Raw genomic sequence first — 22,456 nt, forward strand, 5'->3', positions numbered from 1 at the left:
GGGCAGACTGGCAAAACGGACAACTACCCTCTGTCCCCTATTGATCCACCACTATTAGAATACGAACTCGAAATCTCCCGTTAAAAGCACTAACCAATCAAGCCAAAGTAAACATTAATTGGTATGCAAAAGTAATGAAGAAAAAAACAATCTTTTACAATCAAGGATATGCAAAAACAACATAAGTTGCTTGTTGCAGAGTGTTTAAGGCAACAGATCCCAACAACAGAATGTTACAAACAACAAATCTTTCTTTCCCCATCTCATTGATATATAAATATAATCCAGCCTACAATACAAACCTACACAATTTGACAACTTTCCATCCTACAACACAACACAACAAATTTAGGAAACAAAACAAAATTTAATAAATGGGCAAGGACAGACACAGATTCACCTTCCACTTCCCCTGATCTTCCATATCTTGGTTACAAATCAACCATATATTCCCGATAAACAGCAATGTTCACATGGACCTTAATGACCAAATGAATTTGGTCATTAACCGTTAGATCTGGGCTTATTACATATAAACCTTAGGATGCTTTGAATCTTCACCATAGGATTCTAATAAACCTAGATCTAACGGTGAATGACCAAAGTCTGCATGGTCATTAAGGTCCTTCTAAACTTGCTTACAGTGATACACAGTTCAATTTATCCTACAATCTATTGACCTTCTAAACTTGCTTACAGTGATACACAGTTCAATTTACCAAAATCTCTCCTTGCTCTGCCACGTGGATTAAGACGTAGTTCCAAAATATAGGGGGATAGTTGAATTTTATGGACGAGTTTAGGAGCTAGGGATGTACTACTACTTATTCTAAGGCAATAAAAGCAAGAACATGTAGCCATGGGAAAATATATTGGCCTTCTGAACTTGCTTAAAGTGAAACACAGTTCAAATTATCAAAATCTCCCTTTGCTCGGCCACGTGGACTACGTTTCTGAAAGATAAGAGGATAGTTGACAGCTACTACTTATTCTAAGGCAATAAAAGCAAGAACATTTAGCCATGGAAAAGTTATTCAGTACCTGTTGAGGTTGCTGAGGTAGTGTCCAGTTGGCTCAATTGACATTGACCCCATCTGAAGATGAGGAGTCCCATCTCTGTATACTAAAATGAGAGTACCATCTATAAGGGAAAAAAAGAAAGTGAATTTAGGGATGAGGACTGGGAGTGATAGAGTGATAACTACCTTTTCTTTTGATCCCCTCCAATAATTATGTCTTCTTGTACCTTTTCTATCAATGTCGTTTTCATAAATGTCCACATCCCTATAGTAAAAATCAGCGTATTTTACATGTAAAATACACCTATGGCACCTCAATTTTGGTGTTATTAACATGACGACTCCTTAACTTTGAAACCGGATGTAAAAATCACAGAACTTTGACATATATTAACATAAAAGTCTAAATGACCGTTGACACATGTGAATACCATTAAATCGCAGAAATTGAGGCTACAGGTGTATTTGCCCATGCGATTTACCGACAATTCAAGTAGTCAACGGATATTTACACTAGTCAACGATCATTTGGACCTTTATGTTAGTATGTGTCGAAGTTCAAGGGCTTTTACGTCTAATTTTGAAGTTCAGGAGCCATCATGTTAGTAACACAAAAGTTGAGGGGCCATGGGCATACTTTACCCAATATTTTATGGGTAAATTACACTTATAGTCCTTCAACTTTAGCCTTACTTTCTTTATGGCTCCTAAACTTTAACACCAAACATAAAAGTTCCTGAACTTTAAGCTTTGCTAACATAAAACTCCCATATAAAAATAAACAACCTCAAAATAAACGATGGCAACGTCAAAATAGAAAATTCCAAGAATTAAAGTTGTTTAGAACCACATTTCCCATAAAACCACCGTTTTTTATTTTCCGATTCACAATTTTCAAAGCTTTCTCCCTCTAAATGTCACTTTCTCTCTCCTAACAAAACAACACCTAAATGACCTCAAAATAAAAAAATTCAAGAATTAAAGCTGTTTAGAAAATCATTTCCATCAGCTCCACAATAGGAAGTTAACTGCTATTGGAGTGATCAAAAAGTGATTTTATATTAGTAAATGGCAAAGTTTAAGGACTTTTATGTCTGGTTTTGAAGTTCAAAGGGTTGTAAAGAAGTAAAACCAAAATTGAGGGGCCATAGGTGTATTTTACCAAATATTTTTACTGTTGGTAAACAACAACCCACATGGGCCTTTGATTCTTTTGGTAGAGAGATTCCAAATAAAGGAGCTACAGAGATTAATGAATCCCTGTATATGTCCAAAGATGTCTATTTGAATTCCATCTATTGCTTGTTCATCAGTTCAATTTACCAGATACAATCTCTTTCCCCATGCATCATCATCATCATCATCATCTCTTTCTCCCCCCTAAGTAATGGTCTCTGTAAATAATGCCAAATATGAACCAGCAAGAGATCTATAAGGAGTAATAGATAGGGTAATAACTTCTGCTTGTTTCTCTGTTTTTACTCCCCACTTGTAAGTAGGTTTGCCTCTGCAAGGAGTTGGAGGATGTTCTTCAGTCTGGGATTCCTCCAATTTTTCTGAATTTTCTGCTCTGCTCAAACTGGGGCTACTTTAAGAAGAAAATGAAGTTGTCTGCTGATGTCTTCTCCAGAATTAGCCAGCATTGAACTCTGCCATGTCTCTATTTACAAATACATACTTCAAATCACCCACTTCTGTTACTAAATACTTTTGTCTGTAGCTAAAGTTCAACCCAAGTTAAAATCTTCAATTCAAACAAGGGGGAATTCAATAAAAGTACAGCTTTATCAGTTGTTTCATTGCTGGTACTGAAACCCAGAATCCCAATCTGCAAAATCTGGTCTCCAATTGCAGAAAACGTTGCAAATTATTCTATAAAGATGACAACTTGATTTCAGTTGTTTAAATACTTCAATTTACAACAGCTATTCCTTCTGCATTGCAGTTTTCAAATGTTCAAGTTTGTCAAAGAAGCAAGACACAAAATCCTTACCTCATGTCAAAGCCGTATGCTGCTATACTTGGGGGAGCTGCAGGGTTGACAATTATTGCAGTATTCATCATATTGTGGTTCTGCAAATCACATTGTAAGAACTGTCCGAACGGGAATTCCGAGACAGCTTCTTCAGGTCCATCGGCACAAGGTATTCATTCCATAGGGACTAACATGTAGAGAAAATTTCGTCTGCTCTTTCAGTGGCATTCATTCACTAATTTCTTTCTAACTTATGACAGTGGAGTGGAACAAGGGAGGTAGATCCAGTTCAGAACCTACCTGCCCTTTATTTGGATCCCAAGGAGCTAGGAAGTTCACAATAGAGGAATTGGAGCAAGCTACCAAGCAATTTACTGACAGTAGCCTCATCGGATATGGAAGTTTCGGGTCAGTATATAAAGGTCTGCTTCAGGACACAGTCGTGGCAATCAAAAGGCGTACTAGTGCTCCTAGAGACGATTTTGTCACAGAGGTACATGTAACTCTCGAAGAGTACCTCGTATTTGTTGATCATATGCAAAATTCCTCATATAATAATGAAGGAACATCATTGCAAGACTAAGTGAAAATAACTTGATAATTAGCACAAAATATGTCTCCATAAATTGAAGAGACAATGACAATTTCATGTGGCACACAGGTAGTCTATTTATCAGAAATTCGACACCGAAATTTAGTTTCCCTTCTGGGTTACTGCCAAGAAAGAGGAGAACAAATGCTGGTTTTTGAATATCTACCCAATGGCAGTATGTGTAATCACTTATACGGTACGATTCATCAAGCAAAACCTGTTTTCTGTTATCTTATATGAGATGTAAATTGTCCTTCTTAGTTCATCTTTCTGACAGACATGAAGTTGGAATCATCAACTACACTAGAATTCAAGCTGCGGTTGTCCATAGCTCTAGGAGCAGCTAAAGGTAAAATCCAAAAGAATCTAATGAGGAAATTCTATGATTTAAAAAGAGCCAGAACAGAAATTCAAAGTAAGCATTTCAAACTACTGCAGGTTTATGCCATCTGCATAGCTTAAACCCTCCATTGGTACACAAGAACTTCAAAATGGCAAACGTCTTGGTCGATGAGAACTTCATTGTAAAAGTTTCAGATGCAGGGATCTCAAAACTTCTCGAAAAGATAGAAGAAGCAGGTCCATCTTACACGTCTGATATAAATATATTCCAAGATCCAGAGTAAATCAATTTTTTATGCACTTTATATTTGTTCTGAGATATTGCTTCTGAACTCATTTCCGAAAAATATGATACATCTAATGTTTAGGACAGGAGTATCAGGGACCTTCACTGAAATGAGCGACGTTTACAGCTTCGGTGTGTTTCTTCTGGAACTTATAACAGGACAGGAGGCGGCCGAACTTGGCTTTGTAGGAGTTGAGGGGAGCCTGATCCAGTGGGTATGTAACACAATCATACTTGCTTATTCAGTTTCTTTCTTTTCTAAGCTAGGAATCTACAATAAAAGGTTATTTTCAGCCTTAGTGGTAAAATCAAACAATTCTTGTGTTCTTTTCAAAGCTCAATCAACCTGATAAACTCAGAACTTGAAGGAGTTCATGGGACGGAAAGTTCATTTGAAGGTATATTTCAGAATTGTACTAAAACTGGAGATTTCAATTCTTGAAGGTGGCTTCTCGACTGAACTCGAACAATTTCGTGGACCCTCGACTCATGGGAAATTTCACTACAGATGGAATAAGGAATTTGATCAGGCTGACACTACGATGCATGACTTTCCCGGGAATCGGGAGACCAAAGATGCAAATGGTTGTGGATGAACTTGAACGAATACATGAGAAAGAGATGGCATTAACAACAGTCATGGGAGAAAGTACGGCTACGTTTATTAAAGGCAGTGAGCTGTTTACTTCATAAAGAAACCAGGAAAAAGTTATTTTGTGTGAAGATGTTTGGGCAAAGCTTAAGCACCAGAAAAAAGCAACATTTAAGAGGGAGTAAAAGGGAGGTATTGAACCACTAAAAAGGAATTCATGTGTAAGTGTAAGTATATATGAATTTGTGTTTCTAATGATGTAAAGTAATAATAATATGTATTAGAAGAAGATTAGCATTGATTATTTTAATATAGAATTGGCAATTGTGTACACGACTCAAACCTAACACGAATTTAGCTGGTTAGTGTTTTATTAAATAGGTAATATGCATATTTTTGGGTTGAGACGAAATTGACACCAAATTTTTGGGTTGAGTTAGGATTGACTTGCTAACTCGAAAATGACACGAATATTTAAAATTATTATTATATTCTCTCATGCTTTTACATGTCACCTTAGTATAAGTATTAAATTATAATTGTCACCCGCGAATACGACTCAAACCTTCCATACCTTTTACATATCAATTTTCAGTAGAGATAGTAAAACTATACATAGTCTGTGAACACATTACAATTTACATGAACCCAATAGATTAGAGGGGTTTGTTAAATAAATTTTGGATCAAACTTTTGGACGGTCAGAGTTAACATGCTAATCCAAAAATGACATAAATATTTAGAAGTATTACTACATTCTCCTATATTTTTAAATGTCACCATTAACAAAGTTAGTAAAATTACATGTGAACTTAGATTTAAGTCTTCAAACTAATGTATAAAATCCAGTGGCAAATATTAGTGAGAAAAAGCTACTAAATGCACAAAAAATCTGAAAAGATAGGAACACAGTAGTTTATCATAGAGATACCCTAGATTGACAATTTTGTAGATCCTATTTCCCCATTCATCAATTGCAGACTTTGCCAAGTTTTGTTTTTGCAGTCTTGTTTGTATTGTTTCACCCATTGTAGAAAATTAACACATTTAAAACTCTTTCTTCATCTCCCACTGGGTAGGGGTAGCAATAATATGGAACATATATATAATATAACACGATTTTGAAACAAAACCCGAAATTGTCACCCTTACCAGTAGGCAGGAGATATAGCAAATGAGCTCCAACAAAACAAAGGCCAGTTAATAATCCATCAACATGACAAGACCCACAGGTAGTAATTTATCAGAGCACATGAACTTGACAGTTGACAGGATAACTTCAAGGGCAAAGTACAGAAATAGACAAACTTTTTCACTAAAATCATCTAAATTTGCCTACGTGGAAAATATTCAAAATAAAAATTCCAGCAGTCTTTCCATCCCATTGTAACCTTCCTAACGTATGAAAATATTTTAAAGCAGAAAAAAGCAATAACATGACTCAAATTCCTCTTGTTTACTAACCGTTTTATTGTAAAAATATATCTTTGCAAATGGTAGAAATCTACACCTATGTTTGGAAACTTTTAAACCACGGAAGTCTTTCACAAATGCGTGAAATCACAACATTTATTTTTTTACTAATCCCTAACTTCAATGTAACTTTGACTGGAGTAAACAACTTGAAACAAGGAAACCATATCTGAAACACTTTTTGTTTGATACACTAATATAATGAGAAGCATCCTTTACTTGATTTGACAAACACATGCTTTTTCTTGTGAGAAAAGGTTTAGGTAAGGATAGACTTTTTCTATATCCAAAGCAAGTGCAAACCACAAACCTGAATGATTTACAATGACATTTATAGATTCCCAACCAAAGAGGACTAAATTTTGACGGAGTGGAAGCACAACATAAATGCTGCATCTAATCTTTCCTAGAGTCCCAATGCCAACCCAAGGGCTCAGGCTTAATTGATGATAAATTCCTAATTAAAAACACTAAACAAATCAACGTAACCAAGCATCATGCTGACCTCTAAAGCCAGCACTTTCCAGTTTGTTTACCACCTGAAAAAGTTTAACTTCTCCATTCAAAAAGGTAATCATCCAGCTAAAAAGACTGAATGATGTGAACAAGGCAAAGGGTGTTATATAAGTGGCTCAATAGCCATGCCTGTCTGGTGCTATAAAGACCGACATCAATGAGTAATCATAATTAGTGAAAAAAGACCATTAAGTTGAAGATAATGACAAGCTTCTCCTATCATTTTCAATGTGCAAGCATGGGGACCAGGCGCAAAAGATCCCTAATAATATCTACTAAGAAAGTTACAAATGACAAGACACCAATTGCTGGGGAATCATCCTTTCAACATAGATTTCAACTATACTTATCTTTATATATAGTCCTTCTCTATGATAAACTAAGATTAAATTAAAAATAACAGTAAGAAAAGGGGATCCAATGTCATCTTCTGATTCGACAATACAATTTATAGAAACAACTCACATTATCATTTTTATTGCATTTATATCCTATATTATAACGGGGTTATAACACAACAATCCATTTTGAAACTGTAAGATTCAACTAAATAAGACTCAAGTGGCTACCAAATCCACATGACCCACTAGATTTAGTGTCCCCAATTGGTCGAAATGAGATCCACAACGATTCCAACAGAGGGGTCCATGAAGATTTCTAGCTACATTTTACCAAATTCAATATCTGTACACCATTTCAAACAAAGGGTAATTCATGGTTTCTTCAAATTAACACCAGGGAAAAAAAAGGAACAAGCAAGGAGAGAAGAGATTAATTCTCAACCCCATAATTAACAGAACAGAAGTTCGAACCCAAAATTACCAAAACTGCAAAAACGTGAAAGATTCATGGGAAATTTCACCATAGTAATGGAAAGAAACGAAATTATAAAGATAAAATCTTTAAAAGATTTGGTCAAGATTAGTGATACCTGATGAGCAGATAGAGAATGTCGCAGAATGTGGGACTGGAATCAAGTGGGGTATTAACTTAGCTGTATACAGCAAAAGGCAAGAAACAGAGAAGAGAAGGAAAGATCAAATAAGTACGGTTTGCTTTTTCGGAATCTGTGACTGGAAGAGTAGCTTTCATGGCGCCAACAATGGCCGTAATTAATTATTTTACAGTATTTTATTTTCATCGCGGGTATACGACACGTGGCACTGGATGATTCGAAACGGCGTCGTTCGTAATCTATGGGAGGGAAAAGACCAGCAACAGTTCTGAGTGCTGAGCAGAGGAATGAATGGCTTCAATATCCATAGCCTGCTTCTCTCCGCAAGCTCTAGCTCGCCCTGTAACTCGAAACCCTAACCCCAACCGGAAAAGTAAATCCAATTTCAAGCCTAAAAAAAGTGGGAACAAGTCTGCACCACACTCTCTCACCGTACCCGGCGGGGAAGCTTCGACTTACACTCGCCTTCCTCTAAGAGAAGATTTCACTGCGCCGTCGCTCGATTTCACTGTAGCGGAAGTCAAGCTTTCCGAGTCAAGATTGGTGAGAGTTGATAATGGAAATGAAGTTAACCTTTTGAGTATCGAAGACGAAGAAGAGGAAGTGGTAGAAGATGGTAATTTGCAGGTTGATTTTGGGAGAGTTGAGGTATACGAGATTAATTCCGATGTTGAGGAGGGCGAAGACGACGAAGAGGACGAAGATTATGATGATGAATATGAGAATGAAGAGAAAGAGGAACAGGTTGTAAATGGGAAAATTAAAAATGATTATAAAAGCAATGGCTATTATGAAGCAGAGGCCATAGATGAGTTCAACAATGAGGAAACGGGAAATCTATCAGATTCCGAGAGTATAGACGTGAAGGAGAAAGGAGTACCAGCAATAATGCGATGCTTCGACCGCGCCAAAATCTACGCGAGAGCCGGAGATGGTGGAAACGGCGTCGTAGCGTTTCGTCGCGAAAAGTTTGTACCTCTGGGTGGTCCTTCCGGCGGTGACGGAGGTAGAGGGGGAAATGTGTATATAGAAGTTGAAAAATCAATGAATTCGTTGTTACCATTCAGGAACAAAGTTCATTACAGAGCGGGAAGAGGTTCCCATGGTCAGGGGCAGATGCAGAATGGAGCAAAAGGAGAGGATGTAGTAGTGAAGGTGCCACCGGGAACGGTTATTAGAGAGTCCGGGGGAGAGGAGGTGTTGTTAGAGTTGCTGTATCCCGGTGAACGGGCTTTGTTGTTGCCCGGTGGAAGAGGTGGCAGGGGGAATGTTGCTTTTAAGTGTGGGAGCAATAAGGTTCCAAGGATTGCTGAGAATGGTGAAGAAGGTGCAGAGATGTGAGTACTCAAAAATCTGATTAATTTGTTTATAAAGTTTGTTTATTTTCCAGTTTATGTTCTTAAATTTGAGTTGCATATGTTTATTTGTGTTTGTATCATTTCAATTATTGCGATTAGTGTCAAACGAGTCAATTTTAACCCAACTTAAAAAATTATGTGTCATAAGCGTGTCAACCCAATCGAGTTAGTATTGTCTTCGTGTCATGTAAAAAGACATGGGTCATGTATAACTATACTATCTCTAGGTGACGTTTAAAAATATAGGAGGATATAATAGTTTGTGCCATTTTTGGATTAACATGTTACTTAAACTGTTCAAAAGTTTCATCCGAAATCTCTTTAACAAACCCCTAATCCTCACTTATATGATGTTGTTATCGTGTATTATGTTCACGGGTCACATGTAATGTTAGTATAACAACAACAAAGCCTTAGTCCCGAAATGATTCGGTATCGGCTAACATGAACTATCATATAAAACCGTGAAATCAAGTCGTGTCAGCGACATAAATTCTCTTCATCCACTCCCTCCTATCCACTACCATATTTTCCTCAATTCCCAATAAACTCATATCACTCTCGATCACAGTCTTCCAAGTTTGCTTAGATCTTCCCCTACCTCTCATCGAGCGCTCTTCGTCTACATGTAATGTTAGTATAAATAGTAAAAATTTGGGAGGTTCGAGATGTTTGCGGGCTATTGTAAAAACATGACATCAACAACAACAACAACAACAAAGCCTTAGTCCCGAAATGATTCGGGGTCGGCTAACATGAACCATCATATAAAACCGTGAAAATCAAGTCGTGTCAGCGACACAGATTCGCTCCCTCCACTCCGTCCTATCCACTACCATATTTTCCTCAATTCCCAATAAACTCATATCACTCTCGATCACCCTCCTCCAAGTTTGCTTAGGTCTTCCCCTACCCCTCACCACTACATCCCTTTGCCACTCTTCGGTTCTCCTAACCGGCGCATCAAGCGCTCTACGTCTCACATGGCCAAACCACCTTAGTCGGTTTTCTCTCATTTTATTCTCAATAGATGTAACCCCTACTTTTGTCCTAATTATTTCATTACGCACCCGGTCCTTTCTCGTGTGACCACACATCCATCTCAACATACGCATCTCCGCCACCGACATCTTATGGATGTGGCATTGTTTCACTGCCCAACACTCCGTACCATATAACAATGCTGGTCTAATTGCCGTCCGGTAGAATTTTCCCTTCAATCTATTAGGCATGCCGGGATCACAAAGGAAACCCGTAGCACTCTTCCACTTCGACCAACCAGCTTTAATCCTATGGGCAACATCTCCATCTACTTCTCCATCCGTTTGGATAATAGATCCTAAATACCGGAAGCAATCCGAGGCCTGAACAACTCTCCCATCTAGGGTGATTGTCCCTGCCTCCCTACTCCTACGGCCGCTAAACTTACACTCCAAATATTCTGTCTTACTTCGACTCAACTTAAAGCCTCTAGATTCTAGAGTTTGCCTCCATAGTTCCAACTTCATCTCCACTCCTTCTTTCGTCTCATCAACCAACACAATATCATCTGCAAACAGCATGCACCATGGTATACCATCTTGAAGTGAACTTGTTAGTTCATCCATAACGATGGCAAAAAGAAATGGGCTTAGTGCGGAACCTTGATGCACTCCAATCGTAATAGGAAACTCTTCAGTTTTCCCAACACTAGTACGTACACTCGTGCATACTCCCTCATACATGTCCTTTATGATGTCAATATATTTCCGCGAAATGCCTTTCCTTATCAAGGCCCACCAAAGTACTTCCCTTGGTACCTTATCATATGCTTTCTCCAAGTCAATGAAAACCATATGCAAGTCTTTCTTCTTATTTCGATAGTGCTCCATTAATTGTCTCATTAGATGGATGGCTTCCATAGTTGATCTTCCCGGCATAAAGCCAAACTGGTTTTCCGAGATCTTCACCGTCCTCCTTAGCCTTTGTTCAATCACTCGCTCCCAAAGTTTCATAGTGTGACTCATTAATTTGATTCCCCGATAGTTGGCACAATCTTGGACATCGCCTTTGTTCTTATACAAAGGGATTAAGGTACTTTTCCTCCATTTTGATGGCATCTTATTGTTTCTCCAAATTTTGTTGAAGAACGTCGTCAACCATTCGATTCCTCTTTCTCCCAAACATCTCCAAATCTCAATAGGGATGCTATCAGGTCCTACTGCTTTCTTCAACTTCATCTTACTTAATGCCATTTTGACTTCACCCTTTTGAATTCTCCGCAGGCATTCATGATTTATCATATCGTGATGGATACTTATATCTCCAACATCTTGTTGGCGATCTCCATTAAATAAGTCATCAAAATAGGACCTCCATCGTTCCTTGATATCCTTATCTCCAACTAGGACTTTCTGGTCCACATCCTTCACACATTTAACTTTTCCGAGATCTCGCGTCTTCCTATCTCTCATCCGAGCAATTCTATATATGTCTCTTTCCCCTTCTTTCGTATCCAATCTTGTATACAGATCCCGATTCACCTTTGCTCTAGCATCTCGTATGACCTTCTTTACTTCCCTTTTAGCCTCTTTGTATTTTTCGTAGTTCTCGTCACTCCTACATTTCCCCAATAGTTTATAGGATTCTCTCTTACTCTTTACTGCTTGTCGTACTTCTTCTGTCCACCAAGATGTGTCCTTACCCGGTGGCATGCTACCTTTAGATTCCCCTAGAACTTCCTTCGCTACTTCCCTTATACTATGCTCCATCTTATTCCATATTGAATCTATATCTGAATCCATATTGCAAGTCCAAATATCTTTTTTGGTCATCTCATCCACAAATTTTTGTTGAGTCTCCCCTTGCAATTTCCACCACTTAATCTTAGTCTCTACTTGAGGTGTTTGTTTTCTTATACATTTCCTACTTCGAAAATCTAGCACCACTACTCTATGTTGGGTTGTCGTACTCTCACCAGGGATCACCTTACAATCAATATAACTCTTTCTCCAAGCACTCCTTACTAAGAAGAAGTCAATTTGGCTCGCATTACCGCCACTCCGATAAGTCACTAAGTGGGATGTTCTCTTCATAAACCATGTGTTCATGATACTCAAGTCATAGGCTGATGCGAATTCCAAAATATCATTTCCTGCTTCATTCTTATCTCCAAAACCATACCCTCCATGAACACTCTCAAACCCATCTCGCCTAGAACCCACGTGTCCATTGAGATCACCCCCTAGTACCATTTTTTCATCCCTAGGAACCTGTTGCACCACTTCCTCTAAGTCATCCCAAAAAGCTTGTCTTATAGACACATCTAATCCTATTTGTGGCGCATATGCAGTAATGACATTCACAACCTCATCCCCTATCACTAGCTTAACACTCATAATTCTATCGCTCTTCCTAGACACCGCTACTACCTCATCAATATACTCCCTATCAATAAGAATACCTACTCCATTTCTACCCTTATCCTTTCCTGAGTACCAAAGCTTATAACCCCAAGGAGCTATCTCTCTAGCCTTGGCTCCAACCCACTTGGTTTCTTGTAGGCATAATATATTTATTCTCCTCCTCTTCATAACATCTACAATTTCAGCTAATCTTCCTGTCAAAGAACCTATGTTCCATGTCCCAAAGCGTAACCTACTACCCTTACCCCTACCCCTACCATTACCGTGGACTAGCTTATTTACCCGCAACCCTTGCATATTTGACACCACCCCCGGGTCCTGGGGTGGCGCGCCGCTTCGGGGCGACGACCTAGCAACCCTTGCACATTTATCACTACACCCGGGTCTAGGAAGTGCAGCGCGTCGCTGAGTAGGGAACGCCCCAACGGTATTTATATTATGGTTCATGTCATAAGATGTGGCTAAGTTTTACGCTGGCCGCCACAAACCTACCGCAACCCTCCTCTTTTGTCCGGGCTTGGGACCGGCTGTAAAGGCCACCAAGTGACCCTCACAGGCGGAGTTTGTAAAAACATGACATGATATAATAATTTTAAATATTCGTGTCATTTCGAGTTACTAGATCAACCCTAAATCCAATCCAAAATTCATCTATTAATTTCATGTCAATCCAAAAATGATCCATTATTTGTTTAATAAAACACTAACCCACTGAACTCGTGTTGGGTTTGTGTCGTTTTCAGTAGATTTTCTTCAATTTCTGCATTTTAGGAATAATAGCATTGATGATCAGGTGGTTGGAGCTTGAGTTAAAGCTGGTTGCAGATGTTGGAATAGTGGGAGCGCCAAATGCAGGGAAAAGCACACTTTTGAGCGTGATAAGTGCTGCACAGCCAGCAATAGCGAATTACCCTTATACTACTTTGCTTCCTAACCTTGGAGTAGTTTCTTTTGATTATGATACTACTATGGTAGTTGCAGACCTTCCTGGTTTACTCGAAGGAGCACATCGAGGTTTTGGTTTGGGCCATGAGTTTCTTCGACACACTGAAAGATGTTCTGCCCTGGTACGAGAATTTTTATAGTTATGTTATCTATATGTTTCATATGATTATATTATATCTGATTAGTAAATCGTGTTATCGTATTAGAAATTACCACTACTTGTTATAGCAGCTTATTCCTTCTAGATTCTTACTGTTATACCTCCTTATCTTATGCTTTGACACAATAGGATTTTCCTATGTTGTGTGGAAACAGATACCGGGAAACGTTATTTCTAAAAAATATAGCTAGGAAACAGAAACACTACTGAACGAGAGTGTCTGTGCAACGTAGGGTTTTACTTGTCTGTCCTTTCTGTTCATCAGTTTCAGCATGCTACTGCCGGATAAATCCCACCGAAGATCACTTATGGTTTGGACAATATCCCAATAAGGTCACAAAAGTTCATTTTGTATCTATAAAACAACTCTGTACATTTTGTATCAATAAAGTCACTTCAGATATTTTCAGGCTAAATTCTCGCCAGGAATGCTGACTATGACGCTTGGTCAATTCAACCAAGCTACATAAGCGCCATGTGTATTAATTTATTGCCACGTGACACCCATTTTCTCTTACCTCAACCTTCATTTAACCTCAGTTAACCTAACTAACCTTGTAAATGAGTATCGCGTGGCAGCAAATTAATACATGTGGTGCTTACTTACGTGGCCTGATTGAATTGATTAAGCGTCCTAGTCCATATTTTCGGCTAAAATTTGGGTTGAAAAATGTTCAAAGTGATTTTATTACTACAAAATGTAAAAAGTGAGTTATTTTATTAATACAAAATGAACTTTTGTAACTTTATTGAGACATTGTCTAAACTTAAGTGATCGTCAATGTGATTTACCCGGCTATTGCCATTGAAGGTTTTGGTGGCAGGTGAATTCTTGGCAAAGTGTAAAGCATACCTCAAAAGCTGTAATTGACCTTGTTGTGATTGGAAAAAAGTGTGAAACCTTTTTGTATGAATGGAATTAGCAACTGTTTGCATAATATTTTTTTGCTGCAAGTGGATGAGATTTTGTGGTTGGTTTGAGCATTTTGAACTGAAATGGAGCTTGTGAGATAAAATACATCTGTAGTCCCTGAACTATAGTGCTACTAATATTATGACCTTTAAATTCTATTTCGTAACATAAAAGTTCTTGAACTGTACATTATACTAATATTAAAATCCAAATCAAAGAAAATCCATTTAAAATTTTAACAAAATGATGACTTGACCACAACGTAGCTCTTTTATCCATCTCACCATAATTATGGTCAAATGTTTATTTACAGGTCACCATTTCGTTAATTTTTTCAACGTTTTTTCTTTGATTTGGACTTTCACGTTAGTATAATGTAAATTTCAAGGATTTCTACGTCACAAATGACGTTCAGGGACCATAATGTTAGTAACACTACAGTTCAGGGGCCATGAATGTATTTTACCACGCTTACTTTTGTCAACGACTTGCAATTTCCCTTAATAATTTTGCTCAGTAAGTTCTTCTGCATTTACCTCAATCTTTGCTGCTCATCTTTTTGTAGGTACATGTTGTGGATGGTTCCTCACAGCAGCCAGAATTTGAGTTCGATGCTGTTCGTCTTGAGCTGGAATTGTTCAGTCCAGAAATTGCTGAGAAGCCTTTCGTAGTTGCCTATAACAAGATGGACCTTCCAGAAGCTTATGAACATTGGCCATCATTCAAGGAGCATCTTCAAGCTCGTGGAATTGATCCTTTCTGCATCAGTGCTTTGAGGAGAGATGGCACTAATGAATTGATCCGAGCTGCTTACGAGCTCGTACGAGAAGATAAAGAACTCAATCAAGAGATTGAAGGTTGAAGTTTTACTGAATTTAGCTCTTTTTATATCTTCAACCTTTATAGTCTTCTCACACGTAAAATACATATTTTGACATCCGTACTCTATATTGTATTGAAAAAGTCCATATATTTTCAGGTCGGAGAGATCCAGCGAACTTAAATCATATTGCTAATATGGTAAAGAAGCAGCAAAAAGCTCCTATCAATGACTTTGAGATCTTTTATGAAAATGGATCCAATACTTGGCAGGTACTTGGTTCTGGTTTGCAACGTTTTGTCCAGATGACGAATTGGAAGTAAGTCTATTTGAGTTCCCTTTTCTTTCTTTTTTCTGTCTTGAGGGCTTATAGTTGTGAAATCTAATACTTGTTTTCAAACAGATATGCAGATTCTGATAGAAGGTTTCAGCATGTTTTGGAAGCTTGCGGCGTGTACAAGTCTCTCAAGAAGATGGGTGTCAAGGAAGGTGACACAGTAATTGTTGGAGAGGTATGTTAGTAAAATGTTATATATTTTTAAGTCGTGCTTGATCAACGGAGTCGTTGATCATCTAAGTGAAGAGGAATGTAAGGGGAGGCAGTCGGCCCAAGCATTAGCTTAGCTTCGAGGAGGCTTTAACAAGTAATGTTTAATGAAACTCTTGTGCCAGTGAACATACACTTAGCTTAAGTGATCCATCCTAGTTCATCGGGATTAATAGAGTTGTGTCTTTCCTATGGACACTATGGGACAATCAGGCCTACTGTGCACCCTCCTACAAGGGTCAAATTTGATACATAGGGAAATCTTACGGGATGGTATTCGGAATTGGTAACGAGTTTATGTTAGGCTATATTCTCGGAAGGAAGACTTGAGAATGCTTAAAAAGGAGAAACCACCGAATTGGCTTACGGAAGTCTCGGCCCCACATGGGGACTTTCGCGTGACCCAAGTCTATCTGCATTAAACAACTCACCCCATTCGTTGTGATGTCTAATTGCAGCACGAGATTAAACACACTATCTTGCACCACCAAATTGTAGTTCATACACATGGATAGGATGCTATTAGCATATTTGAGTTATTGCTGCAGAAATATATAGAACTTTACATTTTGAGTGATTACATGGTAGAGTTTATTCTTACGGGCTTGTTTAGTTCATTGGTTTAGCTGTTGTTGTTAGCTATTTGCTGTTGTTGGTATCTTATGTTGCACGGACACCAAAAACGTTATTTCTAAACCATAACCTTCATAAAATAGCCTTTAAACAAAAAGGGACACAGGCACGGACACGAAGCATAGAAATGCTACTAAAAAGGAGTGTCCATGCAACATAATTGGTATTCAATAGATGTTAGCTGATTTTCCTTTCAAAATAACTATGATCCGTTGTTTCTCAATCCTAATCAAACACTCATATACTACTGATCGGAATAAAACAGAGAACAAAAAGGACCTCCGAAAAGTAGAAGCAAACGGGCACATAGAGCTAACCAATTCGCCGATACAGAATTACAAGTTATTCTTGCTTCCTGAGGACATTTTGTCCATCTAGAAGCTCTTTTACATAACTACATTTCTTGTTTAATTTATGGCAGATGGAAATGGTGTGGCATGACTCTCCACAGGGTTCCGGTCCATCAAATATGAAGAAAAGACATGATACCAAGAAATGGCCTCAATTGATGTAACCCTTTTTCGGGGTTGAAGTTTTGCAACCATGTCAAATTTCTGGTAGGAATATAAATTAGAAAGTATGGAGAGAGCTCGATCCATGTTCCGTGTTTAAAGAAACACGCCGAGACACCATTGTGCATTCTGGGAAGCCATGATACTATAATGTGATATCTGAAGCTGAAGATGTTGTTGCTAATTAATTCATTCATGTCAATACCAACAAGCTGCCTCTGGCAAAGACAGATGCCAAAATGGAGATTCAGAGAGAAACTCATTTTATCCCAAAACCTGTTGTTTAATTGCTAGTTATTTTTACTTAAGAAGCTAGTGAGGATGAAATGAATGAGATTTTATCTATAGATATGCCAAAATGTATTATAGTTTCTCTATCTTTGTCTACTTTTTTTTAATGTTTCATTAAATAGTTGTAATTTAAAATAAAATTTTAAATTTCATGTGTCTTTATAATAAATTTTGTTAAAATGGATTTCATTTTGTAACTTATTTACAGCAAAAATAAGTGTATCTTGCAATTTAGAAAAATATTTAATCCATGGTCTACAATCAATTTTGTTTAAGTTTCAAGACCAACTAATATTTTCTTGAGCGATTAAGAGTCTCAAATCGCTTAAACTAGAGATTTCGATCGAGTTCGAGTCCTATATTTAAAGGACGTCTGATGAACTCCAAATAGAGTAATCACATAAATTATAAAAGAAAATCATGAAATAAGTAATTTGAGTCAGTATTTTAGTTATGTTTTTTTTTATACTAAAGTTTGAGATTAGTTTCAAAAATATCATTAAATTTTTTTCAATAAAATCATTAAACTTTCATTTACATTTCAATAAAGTTATTCCGGTCATTTCAGATAAAAAAAATCACTTGAATAGTAACCTAACATTCACGTTGAAAATAATTGACTTTTATGTATGGCATAACAGTTAGATGAAAGCAAAAAATATTATATTTATTATTTACTTAATTCAATAATGTTATACATATATATATATATATATATATATATATATATATATATATATATATATATATATATATATATATATATATAGTAGTTGTCATGTAGTACATATACGGTTGCCATGTGGTTGTATATTATGGATAGCATGTATAATTCTTTTCAGCGTGGTTACCATGTTATTATTCAGATGATTTTTACTATCTGAATTTGTTGGAATGACATTTTTGAAATAAAAATTAGTTGTTGAAAATAAAAGGCAAAAAATCATAAGCAGGCCCTTTATCTTTTATTTTTTTAATTCATTAAGTATTTGATCTTTTTGCTATCGTTATGGATGAACTAACAAGTTCACTTCAAGATGGTATACCATGGTGCATGCTGTTTGCAGATGATATCGTGTTGGTTGATGAGACAAAAGAAGGAGTGGAGAGGAAGTTGGAACTATGGAGACAAACTCTAGAATCTAGAGGCTTTAAGTTGAGCCGAAGTAAGACAGAATATTTGGAGTGTAAGTTTAGCGGCCATATGAGTAGGGAGGCAGAGACAATCACCCTAGATGGGAGAGTTGTTCGGGCCTCAGATTGCTTCCGGTATTTAGGATCTATTATCCAAACGGATGGAGAAGTAGATGGAGATGTTGCTCATAGGATTAAAGCTGGTTGGTCGAAGTGGAAGAGTGCTACGAGTTTCCTTTGTGACCCCGGCATGCCTAATAGATTGAAGGAGAAATTCTACCGGACGGCAATTAGACCAACATTGTTATATGGTACGGAGTGTTGGCAGTGAAACACTGCCACATCCATAAGATGTCGGTGGCGGAGATGCGTATGTTGAGATGGATGTGTGGTCATACGAGAAAGGATCAGGTGAGTAATGAAATAATTAGGAGAAAAGTAGGGGTCACATCTATTGAGAATAAAATGAGAGAAAACCGACTAAGGTGTGGCCATGTGAGACATAGAGCGCTTGATGCGCCGGTTAGGAGAACCGAAGAGTGGCAAATGGATGTAGTGGTGAGGGGTAGGGGAAGACCTAAGCAAACTTGGAGGAGGGTGATCGAGAGTGATATGAGTTTACTGGGAATTGAGGAAAATATGGTAGTGGATAGGACGGAGTGGAGGGAGCGAATTTGTGTCGCTGACACGACTTGATTTCACGGTTTTATATGATGGTTCATGTTAGCCGACCCCGAATCATTTCGGGACTAAGCCTTTGTTGTTGTTGTTGTTGTATTAAGTATTTGATCTTTTATTTAGATAAATTAAGCCACTAATCATTTATTTTTTGTCTCATTAAGCTCTTGTTTACCAAATTAATAAGTTACGAACATCTATTTCTATTAAAAAGATGTTATTAATGCTTTTCTAGCAGAACTTTGGGGCTATACTTTGGGATGAAGCTCGCCTGGAGCCGGGGATTGGATCATGTGATTTTTGACTTGGATTCTAAGGTTGTGGTCCAACTTATGGAGGGGGATTTGAAGGAGTCGCATCCCTATGCATGGATTTTTTTACAGTGCTATTCTTTTCGAGATCAGGATTGAGATATCCGTTTTACTCACACCTTACAAGAGGGGAACATAGTGGCTGACTGGATGACAAATTTCATGAAAACTCTTCATTTGAATCATCACGAGTATGGTCAGTGATGGAGCCAGGAATTTAGACTTGGGGGGTTAATTTTAGCCATGCGGTTGAGGATAAATTTTTAAAGTCCAGTCTGTTAGGGCTGGGCAAAATTTTTTTAGCCTCCAACACATTAAAACTATAAAGATCTTATCATTTTTTAGGAACTAGCATTGAATTAATAGAAAATTAAATATGTTTACTCTTTTTTTATTGATAAAGACATAATAAAAATGAATTCAAAAAGTGTTATGAAGCTAAAGAGTCCATTTAAATTAATTAATAATGGTAACATATTCTGCTTCAAAAAAAAAATAAAATAATGGTAACATATTTTTATAATTATTGAAAAATAAAGTTAAAATAAATAAAAACTTTCTAAAAGAAAATGAGGTTAGAGAGGGGTTGAACATAGGACCTCTCAAATAAAAACATGCAACCTTAACCATCTCATCTACTTTTAAACACTAAAATAATAATAGTACATAGAGTTAATATATACTAATTTTAGGGGGGTTACTGGGTACAAATTGACTCGTACTCAAGGGTGGAGCCGGTGGACGGGGGGGGCTCCGGCCCCCAGAGCCCTAGGCTGGCTCCGTCGTTGAGTGTGGTGTGCCTCCTACAGGCATCCAAGATACGTTATTAGCAGATGCGAGTTGGAGTTACCACGGAACGACGTGTTCATTTGCAGTAGTTTCTCTTCTCTTCTTTTTGTTCCTTGGGTTTTTTAACCTTCATCTTATTAATAAAAAAAACCGTTATTAATTTCATATGTATTTGAAATTATAAAACAAATATATTTTACAATTTGAATTAAAGTTTTTACCGTTTTCCTATAACCACATTACACTTCCAAAACTGTTTTCAAATTATGAAAATTACAAATTTCGAATACATGTGCAATGCATAACATTCTGTTAACCGAGTTTTATATTCAAAATTTTTTTTTATTATTAAAAGTTTAATATAACCAAAAATAAATGATCATAAAATCAAAATATCACGGCCCCCCTGTGCGGCTTCTGCCTGCTCTGCTAGGGTTCTAGAGAGTTAGGGTTTTCTGACTGTTGTTGGCATTTCTCTTGATTTCTATTGAGGGATCTTGTTCTTTTCTATTGGATTGTATTGGCTGGGTATTGGATCGATCTGATTCCGATGGCTGATACGGTGGACGATATGCTACAAAAATTGAAATTAACCGAAGAAGAGGAAAGCGTGATCGAAGTCGCTGCGAGTCCTAAGGCAAAACCTCAAGGATCATTTACTTTGGCACGGAAGCTAATTTCGACAAAACCTTTGAACATCAAGGGTATGGCCAATGCCTTCCATAATATCTGGAGAACAAACAAAGGTTTTAGTTGTAGTGATTGTGATGAAAATCTTTTTCTAATTGAATTCCAATCCTACCATCATCGTGAACGGGTCCTTAACGAATCACCATGGCACTATGATAGAAACTTGGTGATCGTTAAAGCAATAGAAGGTGTGGATCTTCTATCCGATCTGAATTTTGCAAAGTGTGTAATTCTGGATTCGCCTATATGACATCCCGTTGTCATGTCGTGCAGAGGAAACGATAATCAAGATTGCTGAGCGGATTGGAGAAGTCCATGTACTGGACGAAAAAAGAACAAAATATGCACCTTTTGTTAGGGTTAGGGTCAATGTGGACATCACTCGACCCTTACTTCGTGGTGCTAAACTAAAAATTGAAGGGCAGAATAAATGGGTTAGCTTTAGATATGAGAAGCTACCAAATTTTTGTTATGACTGTGGAATAATAGGAGATGTCCATGAAGACTTTTCGGTTGAGATTGAAGGAAGGGACGATGGCCTATGGAACTATGACCCTTCTCTACGGGCTACAACTAAACAACGTAAGGTGGAATGTGGTGTTAAAATAACACAGACAAAAGAAAGGAAAAGTATGGATGGAAGTTCTGAGGGGTCAGGACTTATTGTTCGACGAGGCCTTTTTCAAGGTAATAGCAAAAAAACAAATACTGAAGAATCTGGCTCTTTTAGTTATGTCCCAGCTACAGAAAAGGGACAAGGAAAACAAATACAAGGGGCACAAAGTACAGCAATTAGTAAAGAAGTATAGCCCATTCCAAATTTGTCAGGTGATGATCTGGGGGTAAAGTAGCACCCCCTTACAATATCAGGAGAAAATGTACAGGCTGCTCCTAGCTTGTCAGGATCAGCAAATAGGGATGAAGATGTAGATTCATCTTTTATTGGGCCAACAAATGAAAATCCCCTGAAGCTGCGGAGAATTAAATTGAAAAAATTGGCTCGATCTATTACTAGTACAAATACAGGAAAATGTGATGAGGGGGAAAGGCAACCGGCTGATTTAAAACAGAAACGACAGTTTTCTGATATGGAAGGAGTGGAGATGAGCTGTGGACCTGATAAACATGTGAAACTAAATATTTCTAACCCGCTAAGGGGCCCCACCCTATGTTATGAAAATATTAAGTTGGAACATCCAAGGGATGGGCAATCCTTGGATGCTCCGTGCTCTCAAAAATATTTTGAGAGCTAATTGTCCAGATGTGTTCTTTCTTATGGAAACAAGATTAAGGAGGAATGAGAACTTTTTCCAGCATACTTTTGCTGATTTTAATATTTTTTCTGTTGATGCGATTGGGTCTAGTGGTGGAATTTTATTGGGTTGGAAAAAAGACATTGAGCTAAATATTAACAGATTTTCTAGTCACTGTATATACTTCATTATTAAACATTGTGAGAAGGAATGGCGTGGGTTAGGTATATACGGATGGCCTGAAACATCTTTAAAGAAACACACTTGG

General features: G+C 37.5%; 2 protein-coding genes across 6 annotated transcripts; both read left to right on the plus strand.

The window, feature by feature from the left end:
- Window positions 1-2,128: 2,128 nt before the first annotated feature.
- Window positions 2,129-5,142, plus strand: LOC136219928 (probable serine/threonine-protein kinase PBL21). Of its 4 annotated transcripts, none has more exons than XM_066007523.1 (8): window positions 2,137-2,824; window positions 2,965-3,163; window positions 3,255-3,487; window positions 3,656-3,782; window positions 3,864-3,935; window positions 4,025-4,208; window positions 4,297-4,429; window positions 4,659-5,142. In XM_066007523.1, exons 2-8 carry the CDS (start codon window positions 3,016-3,018, stop codon window positions 4,905-4,907), a joined length of 1,146 nt encoding a protein of 381 aa, XP_065863595.1. In that variant the 5' UTR covers window positions 2,137-2,824; window positions 2,965-3,015; the 3' UTR covers window positions 4,908-5,142. The 4 variants fall into 4 exon arrangements, with proteins under 4 accessions (XP_065863598.1, XP_065863597.1, XP_065863595.1 ...); XM_066007524.1 differs by having other exon boundaries at window positions 2,137-2,469; XM_066007526.1 differs by having other exon boundaries at window positions 2,129-3,163; window positions 4,551-4,689.
- Window positions 5,143-7,916: 2,774 nt separating this feature from the next.
- Window positions 7,917-17,419, plus strand: LOC136219927 (GTP-binding protein OBGC, chloroplastic). Of its 2 annotated transcripts, XM_066007522.1 has the most exons (7): window positions 7,917-9,087; window positions 13,306-13,579; window positions 15,096-15,387; window positions 15,510-15,550; window positions 15,623-15,669; window positions 15,754-15,862; window positions 16,952-17,419. In XM_066007522.1, exons 1-7 carry the CDS (start codon window positions 8,042-8,044, stop codon window positions 17,042-17,044), a joined length of 1,902 nt encoding a protein of 633 aa, XP_065863594.1. In that variant the 5' UTR covers window positions 7,917-8,041; the 3' UTR covers window positions 17,045-17,419. The 2 variants fall into 2 exon arrangements, with proteins under 2 accessions (XP_065863594.1, XP_065863593.1); XM_066007521.1 differs by having other exon boundaries at window positions 7,924-9,087; window positions 15,510-15,669.
- The last annotated feature ends 5,037 nt before the right edge of the window (window positions 17,420-22,456 follow it).

This window comes from Euphorbia lathyris, chromosome 2, assembly GCF_963576675.1.
Source record: "Euphorbia lathyris chromosome 2, ddEupLath1.1, whole genome shotgun sequence".
In the NCBI taxonomy this organism is placed as follows: Eukaryota; Viridiplantae; Streptophyta; class Magnoliopsida; order Malpighiales; family Euphorbiaceae; genus Euphorbia; species Euphorbia lathyris.

Coding starts and splice junctions, on each gene's coding strand:
- LOC136219928 (XM_066007523.1), top strand. CDS start 3,016: ATGTCAAAGCCGTATGCTGCTATACTTGGGGGAGCTGCAGGGTTGACA. Junction 3,936..4,024: donor AGCTCTAGGAGCAGCTAAAG/GTAAAATCCAAA, acceptor AAACTACTGCAG/GTTTATGCCATCTGCATAGC. Junction 4,209..4,296: donor AATATATTCCAAGATCCAGA/GTAAATCAATTT, acceptor TCTAATGTTTAG/GACAGGAGTATCAGGGACCT.
- LOC136219927 (XM_066007521.1), top strand. CDS start 8,042: ATGGCTTCAATATCCATAGCCTGCTTCTCTCCGCAAGCTCTAGCTCGC. Junction 9,088..13,305: donor GGTGAAGAAGGTGCAGAGAT/GTGAGTACTCAA, acceptor ATTGATGATCAG/GTGGTTGGAGCTTGAGTTAA. Junction 15,388..15,509: donor ACTCAATCAAGAGATTGAAG/GTTGAAGTTTTA, acceptor ATATATTTTCAG/GTCGGAGAGATCCAGCGAAC.